Consider the following 20111-nt stretch of genomic DNA (forward strand, 5'->3'; position numbering starts at 1 on the left):
CATAAATTAAAAATGTCTTCACAAAAAAATAACTGTTTCCAGTTAAACTCGTATGTTCTCACACTATGAGGTACAAACAGTAGTCGGTAACTCCTCGTCGTTTATATCCTGTAGATTAGATTTACATTATCAGATTTAAACGACTTTCATATTTGAATCTACTCGGGTAGTCAACAATCACCTGACTTGAATCTATTCCAAATATTTACTGCTATTAAATCAAAGCAAAATTAGTCACAGAATCCTTAAAAAAGTTTGAGTTCTCCTAATTTCTAGAAAGTATTTACTAACAAACAACAATTATCAAAAATTATATATATAATCCAATGAACATAATATACAGTTTGATCTACTGTTTCATATCAGAAACAATACTTTGAGTAACACTCGGCAAGATAAATTGCTAACAAAATATTTCTAGAACAATTAGGAGTCATAAACATCTCATGATCCTTAAATTACGAAGTGTTGTGGACATGATAAATATAGTCACAAAGATAAAATACTCTTCACCATGAAAGGGTTAATCCTATCCAACTTCAACACACTAACCATTTACATCAACAATGCTTTTCATTGGCCCGTATGAAATTTGGATTTGGATGGACCAATGGGATTCTTACCCCTAATTATACCGGACCATTTGCAAATGTCCGGTTTATCTCTGATGAGTACCTCAACAGTAATCAGACTTAGGTAGGGTGCACTAAAATTCACGTTATTCTCAGACATAACTTATCAGATCTTCTATACCCGCAACAACTGTCCATTGACTCAATCTATTAGCGGGTTGGTAATATGTTTCTATTTTCAGCATAGAAGTTATTAGGCATTTGAATAAGGGGTGCCCTCAAAGGCGCAGAATAGGGGCTAGCACTATGTACAGTGGTGTATCCTGGTTTTGTGCTGCCCTAGGCAGGACAAAACTCAGGCGCCCCCCTGTCCCCCCGCGCCACCCCCACCAAACCTTTCCCCCCGCCCCGCATTCTAAATACACACACACACACACACTCGCTAACAGACAAACAAACACACTCACTAACAGACACACACTCACTCACTAGCAGACACAAACTAGCAGACACACACACTCACTGACATACACACACACTCACAGGCAAACACACACTAACAGACACACACAGTCACACACTAACAGACACACACACACTAACAGACACAGACACACACACACACACACACTAACAGACACACACACTGACACACACTAACAGACACAGACACACACACTAACAGACACAGACACAGACACTGACACACACTAACAGACACAGACACTAACAGACACACACACTGACACACACACACTAATAGACACAGACACACACACTAACAGACACAAACACTAACAGACACACACACTGACACACACTAACAGACACAGACACACTCACCCACCCACATTAACACATTTTTTTTAAATTTATTTTTAACACTTTTTAAAAAAAATTTAACACTTTTTGAAATTTATTTTTAACACATTTTTTTTAATTTTTTTTTAAATTTATTTGTAACACATTTTTTTTAAATTTATTTTTAACACATTTTTTTTTTTATTTAACACCCCCCCCCCCCCCCCAGCCTCCTTACCTTTGGGAATGCTGGGGAGGGGGGTGTCTCTTCCTCCCTGGTGGTCCAGTGGCTGCTGGGCGATCGGGCGGCACTGCCTGGCTGGCGGGCGGGCGGCCGGCCGGCGAGGGAGCACTTCCCCTGAGCTGTCTGCTCAGCTCCCTCGCGCGCCTCAGAGTGAGGCTGGGAGCCGGATATGACGTCATATTCCGGCTCCGCCTCCCAGCCTCACTCTGCGGCTGGCGAGGGAGCTGAGCAGACAGCTCAGGGGAAGTGCTCCCTCGCCGGCCGGCCGGCCGCCCGCCAGCCAGGCAGTGCCGCCCGATCGCCCAGCAGCCCGCCGGCATGTCTGTTAGCCGCAAGGCTAACAAGACATTTGCCTTGGGCATTTGGTGGCGGCTTTTTTTGCCGCCCCCTGGAAAATGCCGCCCAAGGCAAATGCCTTGTTTGCCTCGCGGCTAATACGCCCCTGACTATGTATGATTATCTGTGATCGAAACTCTCCTTACTATCAGCGTCCCACTCAATATTGCTAGTGATACTATTTTCCCACATTGATACAACCTGTACCGTCACAATTGTATCAAAGACTTAACTGCTACTTATACAGTTGCTAACACGTAATTGACATCGTTACAGAAATATAAATCTCGATCAGAGATAGGTAATGAGCCCATAAAATTGGCAGGTAATTGATATAGAAATAGTGCATTCCCTACCTACCGTGACATTTTTTATTTAGTTCAGTTAAGGGGCTCGACAGCCACACAACGAACCTCTTAGAACAGTATAGCAGCTCCAGTTACGGGTTTAAAAATTAGTAGCAGAAAAGTTCTTTACAAAATTATGATCGTGCTTGCTACTTACAATCTAAGAGACAGCTAATTAAGGGTTAACTTTTCCTCTATCAAAACCGCGATCCTTGGCTGCAAATTTATTTCTTCCACACTTTATTCTCTAAGTAGCAACAGGAGATATAAAACAAATTACCAATAGCGATTCCGGTTGCTACCCTATACTGCATAAACACATCAGAAGCACTTACAATTGAAGGGTTAACACTACTCTATATCTAAACAACCATAGTTGTAGATTTTATTATGGTGAAGGTATTGATACACATCTAAGCGAATGTTTTATTTAAAAACCATTAAAGGTCAAGTTTTAAAATTCCACTGATTCTAAAACTAATTTTTCTTAACTGGGTACATTTTGCATTTATTCAATAGCTCACACTCCTGTCCTATCTCAAATATAAAATTTGGATTAAACTAAGGGGTTACCTCCCCCTCCTCCTTCTACCCCCTCCCCGTCCCCCCCACTACAGGAGTTATACTATAATTATATTGAATTCCTTGTTACACCTGGTTTCTGTGAAATGACTCTAGAAAGTAGTGAAATATTTATTTATTATCCCACTTTTTAAACTTAGAATACAATAATACAATACACGATTAAAAATACAATAAAAGTGAGCAAAATTGTGCAAAAAGGGTGGAACTACTTCCTGAATAATTCTTGATGTGTAATATGAAAACTTTTAAATAACAGGGTGTATTGCTTGGACTCCGTCGTAGTTAGGGGTGTTTTGTAGATCAATAAAAATGTAGAGAATTCTAGGACTGGCAAAAGAAAGCATTCATTAAAGGTTCGTTGGAAAGTAGTCGATAGACCCCAGAGTGTTTTATCATTGGCTTTTATTAAATCAAGCTTACGGGCGAATGCACCATAATGCACCATATTATCTTAGATGGAGGCCAAATTATTGTTTTACCAATTTCTTACAACTGCAGCTCTGTAATTAGTTTATGTTTTGAGACATGATTCATCTTGGCACGGTTTTCATAAACACGTCTATAATATAAAAGGGGGACCTACATTTTTTTTGTTTTTCATTTAGTTGTTTTTTTATCCCAGACCTTAGTTCCTCCCTTTTTTTAGGCTTCGCTCTTCCTTCGAGCTGGATGTGAAAATGTCTCTTGTATTTTGGGTATCATTTTCTTGGTTGATTAATTTACATTTTTCTTTAGCTGCGCCAGCCATTTTTTCACGTCACAGATCTCAGAAATGGAAGGACGTGTACACGGCAAAGGTCTGTGCAAATTCTGCAAACCTATTCTTTATTAACGTAAATGAATGATACAGTAAATGTTATGCTTTAATGCAGAAAGTAGAAACGTTATCATCGAGTGTTACATTTTGTGACTATTCAACAGAGATTTTTTTAAAAGAGTTTGGTGTGAACGTATGATCACAGAATAGGCATCTTCAGTTAGTCCCCTTGGAATAGTTAATCTGAGATAATTTTATAGTGGTAAATAATAATAATAATAATAACAATAATAATAATAATAATAACAATAATAACAATAATAATAATAACAAAGTATTTGACCAGGAAAGGTACATTTAGAATACTCTGGTTTTAAGTACTTCCTGGAGATGTTACCTTAGCCCAACATCCAGGGGTTGTTACTATGCAGAAAAGCATAGGGGAAAAAAGCCAGTAGGGTGACATTTTATAGCAGTGAGTGTAGTAAAGCAGTGCTCCTCAACCCTCTCCTCAAGGCACACCTAACAGTCCAGGATTAAGGGATTACCAAAATGTGTCTAAGGTGTTTAAAAAACCAACTAAAAACACCTTAGACTCCAAGGTGTTTTTTTTCCTTTCTCTAAACATCTTAGACACACCAGGGTAATCCTTAAATCCTGGACTGTTAGGTGTTCCTTGAGGAGAGGGTTGAGGAGCACTGTAGTAAAGCATTGGGAAAAGCCATTAGGGTTCTAGAGAAGCTGGAATAATGGAGAAAATGCTAAACTCGGACTATTAATCACTAGAACGATCTCCCTTTGAGTTCAGTCTACTTTTGGTGAACATATCACCAACATCAACATTGCTCATGATTACATTAACAAAGATCAGAAAAAAACAAAACTACTTGTACGGCTATTTGCTAAAGTGAAAAAAAAAAGTGAAAAAAAAGTGAATTCAAAATGGCCAGAGTGGAAGCATAGCCAGGGATGTATTTATCATAAGGCAAACAAGGCATCTGCCTAGGGCGGCACTTTCAGGGGGGGGCGCCAAAAAATGGCACCCCAAGATTCCAGACAAATGCCTTGTTTGCCTCGTGTTCTGGGGCTGTCCGCCTTACTGTGAGTGAGTGTAGCTGTCAGTGTGTGTCTGTGAGTGATAATGGGTGTGCCTGTGAGAGTCTGTATGTAATTTTATGTGTATCTGAGAGTGTGTGCCTGTCAGTGAGTGGGTGTGTCAATGTGTGTGTCTGTCAAAGTGTGTGTTGGTTAAACAGTGTGTGCCAATGACTGTATCTGTCAGTGAGTGTATATCAGTGCATGTATTAATGAGGGCATGTGTCTGTCAGTCAAAAAAAATGTCCTTGACACGAATTGAGGGGTCAAATTTAGATTTTGGGGGTGCCCGAATTTAGTCGTGCCTAGGGCAGCACAAATCCAAAATACACCACTGAGCATAGCTGACTTGGAGAATATATCCTATTGGGCTATGTTTACCTTAAATTTGAAATAATTTAGAATTCCTAACAATTCTCACTTTAGTACATAACCCTGTTGATGGTTTTATTATGTTCACCTTGTCGGAGTAAAGGAGAAAAGATATATGATCGCATGACATAGTTTTTTGTGTGTTTGTGTGTTTTCTAGAATAAATCTGTGATATGTGACATCTGAGCAATATAGAGACACCTCAGAAAGTATAATTATAAATAAACAGTGATGTATTTTATCTGGAATGTAAATATGGGTTTCTAATTTTTATAAACTATTAGGAAATTATATTGTATTACACTGTGTATAACCTTTTAGACAAATGTATATAGTCTGTTAATGTATATATAAATGTATTTAGTCTGTTAATGTATATATAAATGTATATAGTCTGTTAATGTATATATAAATGTATATAGTCTGTTAAAGGCTTCACTCATATAAAAGAAGCAATTCCCAATTCAAATCTCAACCTCACACATATACACAGTGCATTATAATTATTGATGTGTTTTGGGGAGGTAAGCAGATTCTGCCAGCCACGACAAAATCCTGCTAATTATAGATCTATGCTTAAATTATAGATCTGTGAGTAAATGTCATTGCTTCTCTAATTATAAATGTACTTGTTTTGCCAAAGTTGTAAGTGCTAGTTAGTGTTAAATTGTCAAGACAGAAGGTTAGAAGACATTTGAAAACATTTGAGAAATGCATAAGGATTCTGATTTTTTTTTTTAAATGAGCTTTTTCAAACATTAAAACAAGTATAAAGCCCTTTAATTTAGATTGACAGAAGCAAAAATAATGTGTGAATGGTTGAACTTAAAGGAACAGATTCTTTAAGTAACATTTTGGCCACCATAGCAACCTAATCAAGACCAGGAGGTCCCTTGCCCTCATTTCCAATAGGGATTTTAAAGTCTGTGCTCCAGAATATGAACCGTAGCTTTCTATTCATAAAAATGGCTTGAAAAAGGTACGTACCCCTTAAAGGGAAACTTTGCTGCCCAAATACATAAAAATAAAAAATGAAATCACTTTAGTACATATACCCCCCAATAAAAAATGCATACATTTAATAATGCTACTGTATTTAGAGCTGGTTAAATGCTGGGAGGAGGGAGGAAGGGAAACTGTACTCAGAGCAGGTTGAATACTGGGAGGGGTTAAGACTGGCACAGATAATATGCTCTCCCTTTATTTACAAGGGGCTGCTGTGCAAATCAAAGAACCAGCCACAATCCAGGAGAAGACAATCAGAGGGTGGCTGAGGCTGTGAGGGAGCTGGCACAGTGTTAGTGATAGAGTGCTATAAATGACAGCAGCCACCAGAACTAGCACACTCTTTCCTGTTTCATTAAGATGTCAAGCTACCCTACACATCATAATAGATCAGGGAATCAACATGCTCTGTCTGTCTAATGGCTGCTTTGAGAAGTTACAACACACTATCACCACTACACCATCATGTTAAACGTGTGTGACAGTGTGTGTGTGTGTGTGTGACAGTGTGTGTGTGTGTGTGTCTGTCAGAATATATATCTGTGTGTGTTTGTGTGTGTCTGCCAGTGTTTGTATGTATCTGACAGTGTGCTGCTGGCTCTGTATGTGTGTTTGTGACAGTGTCTGTGTGTGTGTGTGTGTGTGTCTGTCAGAATATATATCTGTGTGTGTTTGTGTGTGTCTGCCAGTGTTTGTATGTATCTGACAGTGTGCTGCTGGCTCTGTATGTGTGTTTGTGACAGTGTGTGTCTGTCAGCATGTGCGTATATGTTTGTGAGTGTGTGTATATTTGTTGCTAAAATTGTGTATCTGTATGTGCCTGAAAATGTGTGTCTGTGTGTGGCAGGGAATATCTGTGTGTTTGTGTTTCTGGCAGGTGCATTAATGAGTGTGTGTTTGGAATATCTCTGTATACAGTCATAGGAAAAAAAGTACACCCTCTTTGAATTTTATAATTTTACATATCACAACATAATAACAATCATCTGTCCCTTAGCAGGTCTCAAAAATAGGTCAATACAACACATTAATAACAACATATTACATTGTGACATGGTTTATTTAACAAAAATAAAGGCAAAATGGAGAAGCCGTGAGTGAAAAACGGCACCCTTACTGCTTCCATAGAAATTAAGAGGCTAAGCAGCAGACAGGTGCTGATAATCAATGCCATTGATTAACTGATCATCAGCTAGTGTGACCACCTTTATAAAAGCCAAAGTTTTAGCAGTTTTCTAGTCTGGAGCATTCAGGTGTGTGTTAACACAATGTCAAGGAAGAAAGCAATGATCTTAGAGAAGCAATTGTTGCTTCCCATCTAACTCGGAAGGGTATAAGGCCATTTCCAAATAATGTAAAGTCCATCACTCTACAGTGAAAAGGATCATTCAAAAGTGGAAACCATCCAAGACAGTTGCCAATATTCCCAGGAGTGGACATCCCAGCAAATTCACCCCAAGGTCAAAAAGTGCAATGGTCAGAGAAACTGCAAAAACCAAAGAGTAACATCTCAGACCCTTCAGGTCTCAGCTTGCATGTATAATGTCAAAGTTCATGACAGCACAATTGGAAAAAAGACTGAACAAGTATGGTTTGTTTGGAAGGGTTGCCAATAGAAAGACTATTCTCTCAAAAAGAACATGGCAGCATGGCCTGCAACGTTGCATCTGAACAAACCACAAGACTTCTGGAACAATTTTATTTTGGGCAGACGAGTGGGGTTGTTTTACTAATATACACAGCGCTACATTTGGGGTAAACCAAACACAGCATATCAGCACCGACTACTTAAACCAACTGTCAAGCATAGTGTCGGAGGGATGATGATTTGGGTTAATAGTCATTGAGTCAACCATGAACTCCTCTGTATACTAAAGTATTCTTGAATCAAATGTGAGGCCATCTGTCAGACAGCTAAAGCATAGCCTAAATTGGGTCATGCAACAGAACAATGATCCCAATCACATCAGAATGGCTGAAAAGAAAAGAATCAAGGTGTCGTAGTAGCCAAGTCAGAGTCCAGATCTCAACCCGATCTCAACCTGAAATGATGTTGGGAACTTAGTTACATAGTTACATAGCTGAAAAGAAAAATGTGTCTATCAAGTTCAGCCTTCCTCACATTTGTTTTTGCTGTTGATCCAAAAGAAGGCAAAAAACCTAGTCTGAAGCGCTTCCAATGTTGCTACAAACTAGGAAAAAAATCCTTCTTGACCCCAAAATAGCAGTCAGATATCTCCTTGGATCAAGCAGCTATTATCCCACTAATTAGAAATGATATCCCTGTATGTTATGTTTTTGCAAGTATTTATCCAATTGCAATTTAAACATCTGTATGGACTCTGATAAAACCACCTTTTCAGGCAGAGAATTCCATATTCTTATAGTTCTTACTGTAACAACATTTTTTCTTTGCCTTAGATGAAATCTCCTTTCTTCCAGCCTAAATGTGTGACTTTGTGTCCTATGTATAGCCCTGTTTATCAACAGATTTCCAGATAATGGTTTGTACTGGCCCCCAATATATTTGTGTAATGTTATCATATCCCCTCTGAGGTGCAGTTTTTACAAACTAAAGAGATTTACATTTTGTAACCTTTCTTCGTAACTAAATGCTCCATTCCTTAATAGAGCTGTGCAAAAACAAATGCCAGCAAACCTCAATGAACTGAGGCAACGTAAATAAGACTGGGCCAAAATTCCTCTACAACAATGTGAAAGACCGATAAAGTCATACAGAAAACTTTTTTCCGCTAAAGGTGGTTCTACAAGCTATTGAATCATAAAGTGTAATTTTCACACATGGCTTCTCAATTTTGGCCTTACTTTTGTTAAATAAATCATGACACAGTGTAATATGTCATATGCTGTTGTTCATCTGAGGTTGTATTTACATAATTTTAAGACCTACCATCATATTTAAAGAAGGAAGTACTTTCTTTTTGCCATGACTGTATGTGTGCGTGTATCAGAATATATATTACATAGTTACACAGCTGAAAAGAGACATGCGTCTATCAAGTTCAGCCTTTCTCGCATCTGTTTTTGCTTTTTACACAAAAGAAGACCAAAAAAGACAGTATTTGTATGTCCATGTATTAGTATGTGTGTGTCCAAATTCGCAACATAGCGGCAATGAGGATGATATGGCATAGGCTTGATTTACAAACACTGTTTTCTTGTCTGTAACTTCATTATTTGTTAAATGTTTTATTAAATGTTTTTCTGTCCAACCCAAATTTCCCTTTTTTTTTTTCATTTAATAATGTTTTATCTAGGCATACTGAAACAAAAAATACATTTTAATCATTACTTCCCAGGACACCCAAATTACTCGAACTCTGGAGATTTTTTTTATTTTTTGCAATCTGTTTGGTAGTGAAGGCGTTACATTTGAAATTCACTTTGAATCAAAAGAAAACAAGCTGATCCTATGTGTCTCTAGGAAATAAACAGAAAAGGGATGACCCTAACTGAATGCAATCAATTATTCACACTAAGCACTGTTCTGCAAATTTTCTAGAGAAAGTGAAACCAATATAAAGCTTAACGTTTCTTCAGTATAAAAAATAAAATAAAACAGATATTAAAGTAGATAGTAAGAATTCAACTTACAGTATAAGTGGCATAATACATTCTATCAGTATAGCCTATTCATACAGCATGCAGAGATAAAATAAGGATAGCTTGTTGCTAATGGTAAAGTATTACATAAAACATTGGTAGCAACAAAATACTGTACCTATAGATACAACATCTGTTGCCAACTAATTGCGGTATAGGCTAGGGTAGAATCCGTAACATCAGGACATGTATCCAGTCATAAAGAGAATCATATCAATATGCTCTCCATTGAAAAAAACAGGTATGTAAAGCTTCCAGCAACAGAGGAGGTAGTGGTAGATGTCTGGTGGACTCAAACTATTCTTAAATGATGTGACTACGTATTCTGGGAGAACACTCCAGGCACCATATCCAAAACAATAGGCTGTAGTGGTTATGATGCTGGGAATGTTCCTTTAAAGGGACCCTCCACTGCCAAAATACAAAATGCATTTTTAAAAATCACTGTTTAATAGATATACCCCAAATGCTTTCATTTAATTGTTGTTTTTTTCCCGTTGGGGTATATATAAAAATAGCTGGCAAAGCCTATTGTCTGCTGACTTTCTAGCCCCATTCTAGCCCCTGCCCAGACTTTCTGTGGCTGTCCAATCACAGACTTCCCAATGCAGCTCAATGAGAGGTCTTTACAAGGCAGGTGCTCTGAATAATTGCTGCCTCTTGAGTTTAGCGCTACTCAGCTAACCAAACCAGGAAGTAATGTTACCTGTTGTCTGCTTGAAAGCCAGAGGGTGTAACCCGGTTACTTAATAGAAGTGTCAATTTCTATTGAAATCTGCACTTTTAGCAAATTGAAAAAAAAAAGGACACACTCTTCACACATAAAGCATTTTAGCAAACTAAAGTGCTTTAGGGGTCTGGAGTGTCCCTTTAATAAGTTTTAACTATCGTATATACTATTTTAGCCAAGCTACCTTTCGCCTTTGGGATTATATTTAGGACTTGAACCCCTTTTACTACCAGGTGCTTTTCCTGTGTGATATCTCAACTAATAGGTTGATTTTTAAAATAATTTTACCAATTTAAGCATTGAAAAACACTAAATTGTTAACCAAAAAGTTAAAACATACATAAAAGTTGTGTTGGTGCCTTTAGTGCCCTTCTAACTGCTATAAACAATATTTTCACATAAATACTTTTATGATCTTCATGTTATTTGTAGGAATATCTTGATAAATATTACAGTAACAAAGGGCAATTCCACATGGCGGAAATCGTGACTGATGAAGTTTCTATTTCAAGAAAAATAAAAAAAATGCAAAAATTCTTTGGTCTCCAAGTTACTGGCAAGTTGGATTATTCCACCATTAGCGTCATGAAGAAACCGCGATGTGGTCTGCCAGATGTTGCAAATTATCATCTCTTCCCGGGAGAACCAAAGTGGAAAAAAACTACATTGACATACAGGTAGTTATTAAACAGTATCATATTTCTGTGGACCTTATTCACAGTGTCTTTCAAGCATTGTGTAATATAGTTAAGATGGCCATATCTGTTTAGGGTGGGTCGTATCTAGTTAGGCACACCAGTTTTGGCTACATTATAACCAAGGACTAATGTGAGGAAGCAGATTCCTCTCCTACACTACCTCCCATATATTTTATAATAACATCATATTAAACTATATATCAGATTAGAGAATTACAGACCTGATTTCCTCAACCAGAGCAACATGATAATGATAGCAACCTTCTCATCACTGGAAGTAGGTCACTGGACAAACATCGCACTTCAATGGAGATAGTCCAGAACAAGAAAAATGTACAAAAAAAATGGGTTTTTCACTCTTGTTGAGGAATGTATATAAACAGCAAAATAGCGAACATAATTCATCACTAATATGACAGAGGGCGAGAGAGCTCACCCTTCCCCATCATTTTTTTTAATACCAAATTGACATTCATTAATAAAGCAATAAGGCTTATGGTACAATATATTTCTTATGTTGGATGTTTCTTCCAAATGAAGTCTGATAATAATATGGTGGTTGGCATGGAATGATGAGAAAGTTGTTTGGTTGTATAACCCATAAAGCTGCACCATGGGTAGTAACCAATGGCAGTAAGGTCACATGTTTTATTAATATGATAAAGGGCTCTGTACTGTACACCGAGTTATGAATGCACCTACGGCAACACCTATTGTTATTCCAGTTTCTTATTCACAATTTGCATGTATTTAATTATGTGCAGATCATAACACAGTTATTTTCACTGATATCATCTATATTCAGGGAAGGGGTATGTTCAAATATTTATTTAATTCAAAACTTCTCTTTTTCCAATGGAGGATCACAGCAGAGAGGAAGACATCAATACATAAATAAGTTAAATCCTTGCACCAGTCTAGACACTAACTTGCGTTCATAAACCAAAGTTTCCATATAATATCTTTGGATACGTTTTCAAATTATCTAATATTTTAAAATATATTTTTATATTTTTTTAATAAGTCGATTTTTTTTATATATGTAAAATTATTTTTTTCATATTTTCATATTTTGAAAACAAATTTTAGAAACGTATTCCCCAAAAATTAATCATTTAAATCATTCAAAAATATTTAATTGAGGCCATAACGTTTATCTAGACCAGGGGTGGGGAACCTTCGGCCCTCCAGATGTTTTGGCCTACATCTCCCATATTGCTTTTACAGCCATAATGCTGGCAAAGCATCAAGGGAGATGTAGTCCAAAATATCTGGAGGGCCAAAGGTTCCCCACCCCTGATCTAGACCAATGAAAATGTTTTGAAGGCCGAGTGTGGCTATGTACTCTACAAAAAAAAATGTCATGGTCTTCTAGCAGTAAAAATCACTCCAGCTGAGATAAAAAACAAAAGCATAATATAAAGTCCAAAAGTCACCAAAACGCGTTTCGCCTACTGAGGAAGCCTATTAGGCGAAACGCGTTTTGGTGAGTATTGGACTTTATATTATGCTTTTGTTTTTTATCTGACCTGTTTTTTGGAATAAATTACATACTTTTATAGAAATTCTAAGTATTTATTATTACTGAATATACTACTTGAAAACCTTCCCTATCATCTGGAGTGGGGCTTGGATCTCACCTTAAGGATCCTACTGACATCTAAACCAGAGCCAGGTTATTTTATGGCTCTACTTTTGTAAGTGTGCTATTTAAAGATGCCGGATTTACTCTGTATTTTAAAAAATTATCTGCACTATTGTGTTTCCCTCTGTTTCTGTTTCAGCTTTGTCGGCTGTATTTTGAAGAGAGGGAACAGGGCCGGCGCCACCTGTAAGGCGACCTAGGCAGCCGCCTAGGGCGCAACTTACCAGGGGGCGCCGGATCCCTGTCCCCGCTGCGCCTCCTCATGCTGCGCCGCCTGAGCGCTTGAAAGTTTGGGGGAGTTTGTAAGGACCACTAAGGGGGGGGGGTGTTGTAAGGACCACTAAGAAGGGGGGGGGGGTTGTAAGGACCACTAAGTGGGGGGGTATAAGGACCACTAAGGGGGAGGGGGGTATAAGGACCACTAAGGGGGGGGTGGGGTATAAGGACCACTAAGGGAGGGGGGGTATATGGACCACTAAGGGAGGGGGGGTATAAGGACCACTAGGGGAGTGATGGGGGGGAAAAGGACCACTATGGGAGGGAGGGGGGGATAAGGACCACTATGGGAGGGAGGGGGGATAAGGACCACTATGGGAGGGGGGGATAAGGACCACTATGGGAGGGGGGATAAGGACCACTATGGGAGGGAGGGGGGATAAGGACCCCTATGGGAGGGAAGGGGGGATAAGGACCACTAGGGGAGGGAGGGAGGGAGGGGGGATAAGGACTACTATGGGAGGTTGGGGGGGATACGGACCACTAGGGGAGGGGGGATAAGGACCACTAGGGGAGGGGGATAAGGACCAGTAGGGGAGGGGGGATAAGGACCACTAAGGGGGGGAAGGACCACCAAAGGAGGGAGGACTACTAAGGAGAGGGGAGGAGGGTGATTACCACTAAGGGGGTGGGGGGAGTAGGGGAAGGTCTACTAAGGGGTTTGGGAGAGGGAGGACCACTAAGGGGTTTGGGAGAGGGAGGACCACTAAGGAGGGGGGAGTGAGAAGACCACCAAGGGGGACTGCAGAGGGACAGGGGGCCAAGGGAGAGCACTAAGTGACAGAAGGGGAGAACACGGAGGGACAGAAGGGAAGGGGAAATCAATAATTGAGGGGAGAGCACTATGAATTTTTTTTAAAAAAGAAAGAGCTGTTCCCCTCCCAGTCTCTATCCTACCCCACAAACCCTCTCTTTTACACTACACACATACACAATGCACCCCCCCCCACACACAGAAACATACAATGCATTCCTACTCACACACAGACACACCCGAAACACACAATGCATCCCTTACGTTCTCTTACATAATTAATGCACCCCTTACAGACACACACTGCATTCAATTACATACAATGCATTCCTACTCACACACACACACACACCCAGAAACATACAATGCATTCCCACTACATCCCCTATAAACACACTACATCCCTTACACAAATTGCACACATAAAACATCCCCAACTCATGGATGGGCCATGTAGGTGGATTTATGGGTGGGCATTGTAGGCGTATGCCCCCTGGGGGCCCAGACCTTGAGCTGTGTAAGGGACCCTAAAAAATGGAGCTGCTTCCTGTTCGTTAATTGTTGTGAGCACTGTTAAAAACAGTCTTCAGAGAGCCTCTTCTACACCAGACCTGTGGAGCCAGACTGAGCCCATCATCAGCCTCTTGTCCTCATCTGGTGGTAAGTAGGCAATCCAATATATTATTAGTGGCACTAATCTCTAATTTACCTCACATTAAATGGATACTATAGTCACCAGAAGCACTACAGCATAATGTAGTGGTTCTGGTGTCTATAGCCTGTGCCTGTAGGCTTTTTAATGTAAACACACTGTCTTTTCAGATAAGACACTTTGTGAAGACTGGCATTGGCCCATATGGCAGAGCATATGGGCGGGGCATTGTGATGTCACATGGTGGGCTGGACATATGGGGGGGCGGCAAATTTTTTTTTGCCTAGGGCGGCAAAAATCCTTGCACCGGCCCTGAGAGGGAAGTATTTTACAGCTCCACCTTTTTTTTGTGTATAATATTATATGGATGTGTGAAGGTGAAGGGGATACCTCACTAGGTGTTTGAGCTGTTTACACTACCCTGGGACATACTTTCCCTTATTGTTTGTTAAAGTAGTATATTAACTGGACATTTGTAAACTGGTTGTAAAATATATACGGACCATGAACCCTTTGGATCCCTGACTGGTGGAATTGATAGATTTAAAACTAGATAATTACTAAATCCTGGACAGTTGATGAAGCTCAGAGGTTTAAAAACAATACTTTGGAAATGTATTTTCAATAATTGGTGTGCATACATGGATATCCATTATCCATTTGCATCACGGGAGGCTTCTAGAGTAAGGAAGCCAGAGGTCTGTGCTATTCATAGTGTAAAACAATGAAAATTATGGATTAACAGGTTAGATGTGTTAATTGGCTCCTAGTTTTGTCACAACATTCAATTCCACATTTAATTTCTTGTACTTTCTGTCACAGGGTTGCCAAGTACACGTCAAGCCTCAGTAAACCTGAAGTAGACAGAGCAGTGGACATGGGTTTGAAAGCATGGAGCGATGCAGCCCCTTTAAATTTTATCAAAACAAACCAAGGAGAAGCTGATATCATGATTTCCTTTGAAAGTGGAGGTAGATTATCTTCATAAAGAGGAACCAGTATAATTTCTTCAGATTTTTTGTACTGTCAACAGATCAACAGAATGGTTTTTGGGTGTCTAAATAGATCGTATGGAAGCCTTTCCTTATTCTAAGGATCTATGTACTAAGTTTTATTCACAACAAAAATAGAGATACTCAGTGGAATAAAAAACAGGCAAATATTAGGAGGTGGTTTAAACTGACCAACAGTGAGAGTAAAATATATATCTATATACGCATACAGTATATAAGATACACGTACAGTTATATATAAAAAAAGTTGGTCTATGTATTTATTATTTTTAATGTATTTGTATTATATATGTTTTTTCTTAGTAAACAAAGTATAATCAATTTCTAATCTTAGACCACGGGGATTCATATCCTTTTGATGGTCCACGTGGTACATTGGCTCATGCATTTGCGCCAGGTGAAGGACTGGGAGGTGACACTCACTTTGACAATGATGAAAAGTGGACATCTGGAACTAATGGTGATTAAAACATTGCATGTTAATTATTATGTTATTTATCATGAGCTGAATTTGTTTTTAGCCAAATGAATAACACTTTGTACTCTCTCTTTATGTAAAATGGCAGGTTTCAATTTATTTACTGTTGCTGCTCACGAATTTGGCCATGCTCTGGGCCTTGGACATTCCAGTGACCCATCTGCCTTGATGTACCCAACTTACAAATACCAGCATCCGGTTGGGTTCCGTCTTCCAAAGGACGATGTGAAAGGAATTCAAGCTCTGTATGGTACAGTAAAAACAAACGTTTTATCTTACATGCAATCTAGGTTTTTCTTCAATACGTGGTAATTTCTCTAAATTCGATAAAATTCTGTCTAGAGAGTTCTGCAACTAGTGGTTTGAAGAACAAGTATTGACATGGTTTATATTGGAGTTGAAAATAGCAAATTATGAATTAGAATGCAAATAAATAATATTATATTATTATTATTTTGCAGAAATTTTCTTAGACTTATCATTAAAATCAAATGTGAGAAACACTACTCTTCACCCTTATATCCTACATGCAGTTGTACTTAGATTTAAAAAAAAAATACAATAATACTTATACTGAACTATCAAAAAAAATAGTACTTGTTCTGCACTACTTATACTGCAGTATGTAGTAAGGGATCAAAGATCTGGAAACCAGAACTTATAAACAGAAAAGGGAGAAACAAATCTAATACTTTTAATAATCACAACAATGAAAGATGCACATATTAATACTCCACCATGTTAAATGGATACTTTAGTGCTAGGTATACAGTTGTCCCAGGGGCCGAAACGGAATGAAGGTCCCTAGCCCAAGCACCAACCAGCCCAAGCTCGCCAAGCATCATGTACAATCGACTGGTTACCCTGAGACCATGCCTCTACCAGTAATTGTCTAGTTATATCCAAAAATCCATGGACTTCCCAAGGTCCATGGAATTCCGCCACACCAACAGGACACGTCTTTCATCCATCTATCATCATGAGGAATTACGGCAAATGGCAGTAACGCGTAATGGAGATCCTGGGCCAGTCCTAAAAGAAGTGCAGTATATGTAGTGTCAGCGCTTAGGGAATATGTCCCTATTCGAACATTTAGTGATATATAGAAAGCAATTTTGTGCAATAGGAGAAAGCTAATAATTAGTCCACAAGTCTTGTATAAAATTTAAAATGTGCAAATAGAGTAAAAAATAGAGTAAAAAAATAAATAAAAAATATATATGATGTAATAGTCAATGGGAGGGATAGGCAAAGTCTGTGTCCATATCAGTGTAGAAATCCGTGGTTAACAGGCTGTACCTTAAAAATTAAGGAAACAAAAAAATAGTGTTAACACTGTATGTTTAATGACCTTTAACATAAAAAAACAAAAAAACAAATCAGAAACTCTTACAGGATAAAAGTGTGGTACTTATCTCTAAGGACCACCTTTTCAGTTTAGGTAAGTAGTGACTCTTGGTCCAAGTGTATCACAAAGGGACCCGATCCTCCAGAGGAGACAGGGTCTGCCTCGTGCACAGAAGTCGACCGTCCACGAACTGAACATGGAGGAACGCCTGAGGTAAGTCCCGCTGGATACTGCAGCCTTGTCTGTGTAGCCTGGTGCTGAAAATCACGTCCTGCACCTTCAACGCGTTTTGCCCTTTTCATGAGGGCTTTCTCAAGATCTTAAGAAAGATCTAATATTGAAGTTGTTTTGATTGAAAGAGCCTTATTCTGAACGGATCAATCTAAATGGTTTCTTACACCTATAGTTTCAGGAATACACATTTGTATTCCTGACACTATAGTATTCCTTAAAAGCCCAGAGGTACAAGCAAACCTAACAGGTTAGGAATAAGTCCGTATAGGAAACAGCAAAAGTAATCTACGGATAAGGGAAACATTGGCAAAAAGCCCAAAATCACAATAGGCTTAAAAGGCTTAGTCACAAATGCACAAGCTTGCTACACTGATGGAAAAAGAAACTGCAGGGGGGAAAATACACAGGAACTCACCTCGGTAGTGAAAGGGTCAGGGAAAGGGTCAGCAGGCAGAGCAATACAAAATTTGGAGGGGGAACCAGGAGAACAGACAGAGAGCCAAGTGCAAAACACATGCGATAATTCTGGCCTTCAAATACCACTAGCAGGAGAAAGAAATGGCGGAAGGGCAGGATAAAAAGGGGAAAATAAGCCAGGAGAAGTGCCACTAGTGAGCAGGGGGAACAAAGTAACAATGCAGTGTAATAATGACAAGCTTTAAGTAAACACAGGTACCGGAATACAGAAATACAGATAAAATAAGCAGAACAAGTATCCGGAGCAGCAAATAAAGAGAGGGTATGTTGTAGGCGGCGCTTGGTTTTATACTGGACTGTGCACGAGGATTGTTTGGGGGGTGCGGACCTATGTAATGTTTTTTCCAATGTTGCTACTTTTGGTAGTTCAGAGAAGGAAGGGAAAGGCAATGAGTCTCCGTGTCTTGCCCTAAAATCTAGTTTATAGTAGAATTTTGAAATTACAAGCTTTCTGGGATTTATCCATTTATCTACGTATTGTAAGGGAGCAGCTTCTGAAAGTGTCTTTCTCTAGATCACTCTGAGCCCAATGAATTATATATTTGAAGATACTGAAATGCAGTTAACTAACTTGTTCAGTGTGCTTGAAATCTTTCGTAGGACCAAAGATACCTGGAAAGGAGAAATCCGCTATACCTCAACAACCTTCATATAACCCAAACTACTGTGATCAAAACTTGTCATTTGATGCCGTCACGGGTTTAGGGAATGAACTTTTATTTTTCAAAGACAGGTAAGCAAAACAATAAAATGCCTCATACATGTGCTACAATTTAATTTCTGAGCTGGGGTCTACATTGTGTCTGGCTCGAATCTGCTTTAATGCTGGTGCTAGACTATTTTGTTCCCTAGTTAAGACCAGCTAATTGCACCCTCCCTCCTCCCCCCCCCTCAAAATCATAAATTGGCCATTTAGAGTACTATGTCCCCCCATGCCTTCCGTGTGTGTCCTTGTCCCCCCAGATCCTCTGTGTGTTTCTATGTCCCTCCTAACCCATCTGTGTATTTTTCCACCCTTATATCCACATCTCTGCATCTCATTGTCACCTCCAGAACTTCTTTGTGCCCCCAGCCCCCCAGCCCCTGTGTGTCTTTGTCCCCACTAGCCACTCTATGTGTCTCTTTCTCCCCCAGCCCCTTTGTGTCTCCTTGTAAGCTCTAGCCCCTTTGTAAGTCTCTTTGCCTCCCCTCCCAGCCTTTTGTCTGTCTCTTTATCACCCCAGGCCCTCTGTATATCTCGTTGTCCCCCCCAGCCCACTGTGTGTCGCATTGTCTCCCCTAGCCACCCTATGTTTCTTATGGTCCCCTCCAGCCCTTCTGTGTGCCTCTTTATTCCCCCTGCCACTCTGTGTGCCTATTTCCCCCCCCCCCCCATCCCCTCTGTATATCGTTTTACCCCTCCCAACACTGTTGAGGATCTTCTGTTTCCTCTACTTGGTCTGGCAGGAAGATGTTTGGTGCTCTCAGCGAGCAGTTTACGGTCAGACTGGGTCGATGATACAGAAGATCCTCTACTGTGGTCCACTCGACCATGCTACATGCAGTGACCAGCAGGAGGGGGCGTGATGTGCAGTGCACTCCCTTTGTGTCTGAGCTAGGGTTTCAGCTATCGTCTGCATTGTGTCTTAGCTGGAGATTCAGTGTGTCTGAGGTGGGGTCTGAATTGTGTCTGAGCTGGGGTCTGAATTGTGGCTGAACTAGCGTTTGCATTTAATCTGAATTGTCGTCCGAGCTTGGGTCTTAACTAGGTCTCAGCTAGGTCTGAGCTGGGATCTGCATTGTGTCAGAGCTGGGATCTGCATTGTGTCAGAGCTGGGATCTGCATTGTGTCAGAGCTGGGATCTGCATTGTGTCAGAGCTGGAGTCTGCATGTGCACACTTCCAGATATCACCACTTTTTGCTATGGACATTTTGGATCTAGCATTTAGCACACAGACTACAGTATTTTTGTGGATGAGTGATGTAGCGGATGGTACTGGGCTGTCCTACAAAATTCATGGGAATCAAAGTATTCGTGTATATTGCCAGTTTTATGTGTGTAAAAGAAATGTATTCCTCTGGTTGTTC

General features: G+C 39.6%; 1 protein-coding gene across 1 annotated transcript in view; it reads left to right on the forward strand.

The window, feature by feature from the left end:
* Window positions 1–3664: 3664 nt before the first annotated feature.
* Window positions 3665–20111, forward strand: part of LOC134598913 (matrix metalloproteinase-20-like) — a 37638-nt gene continuing 21191 nt past the window's right edge. The window contains exons 1-6 of the mRNA XM_063444926.1: window positions 3665–3682; window positions 10901–11145; window positions 15316–15464; window positions 15841–15966; window positions 16073–16234; window positions 18644–18776. Coding sequence (XP_063300996.1) covers window positions 10943–11145; window positions 15316–15464; window positions 15841–15966; window positions 16073–16234; window positions 18644–18776 — 773 coding nt within the window. The 5' untranslated portion in view covers window positions 3665–3682; window positions 10901–10942. The remainder of the gene's footprint in view (window positions 3683–10900; window positions 11146–15315; window positions 15465–15840; window positions 15967–16072; window positions 16235–18643; window positions 18777–20111) is intronic.

Source organism: Pelobates fuscus, chromosome 1 (genome assembly GCF_036172605.1).
Source record: "Pelobates fuscus isolate aPelFus1 chromosome 1, aPelFus1.pri, whole genome shotgun sequence".
NCBI lineage: Eukaryota > Metazoa > Chordata > Amphibia > Anura > Pelobatidae > Pelobates > Pelobates fuscus.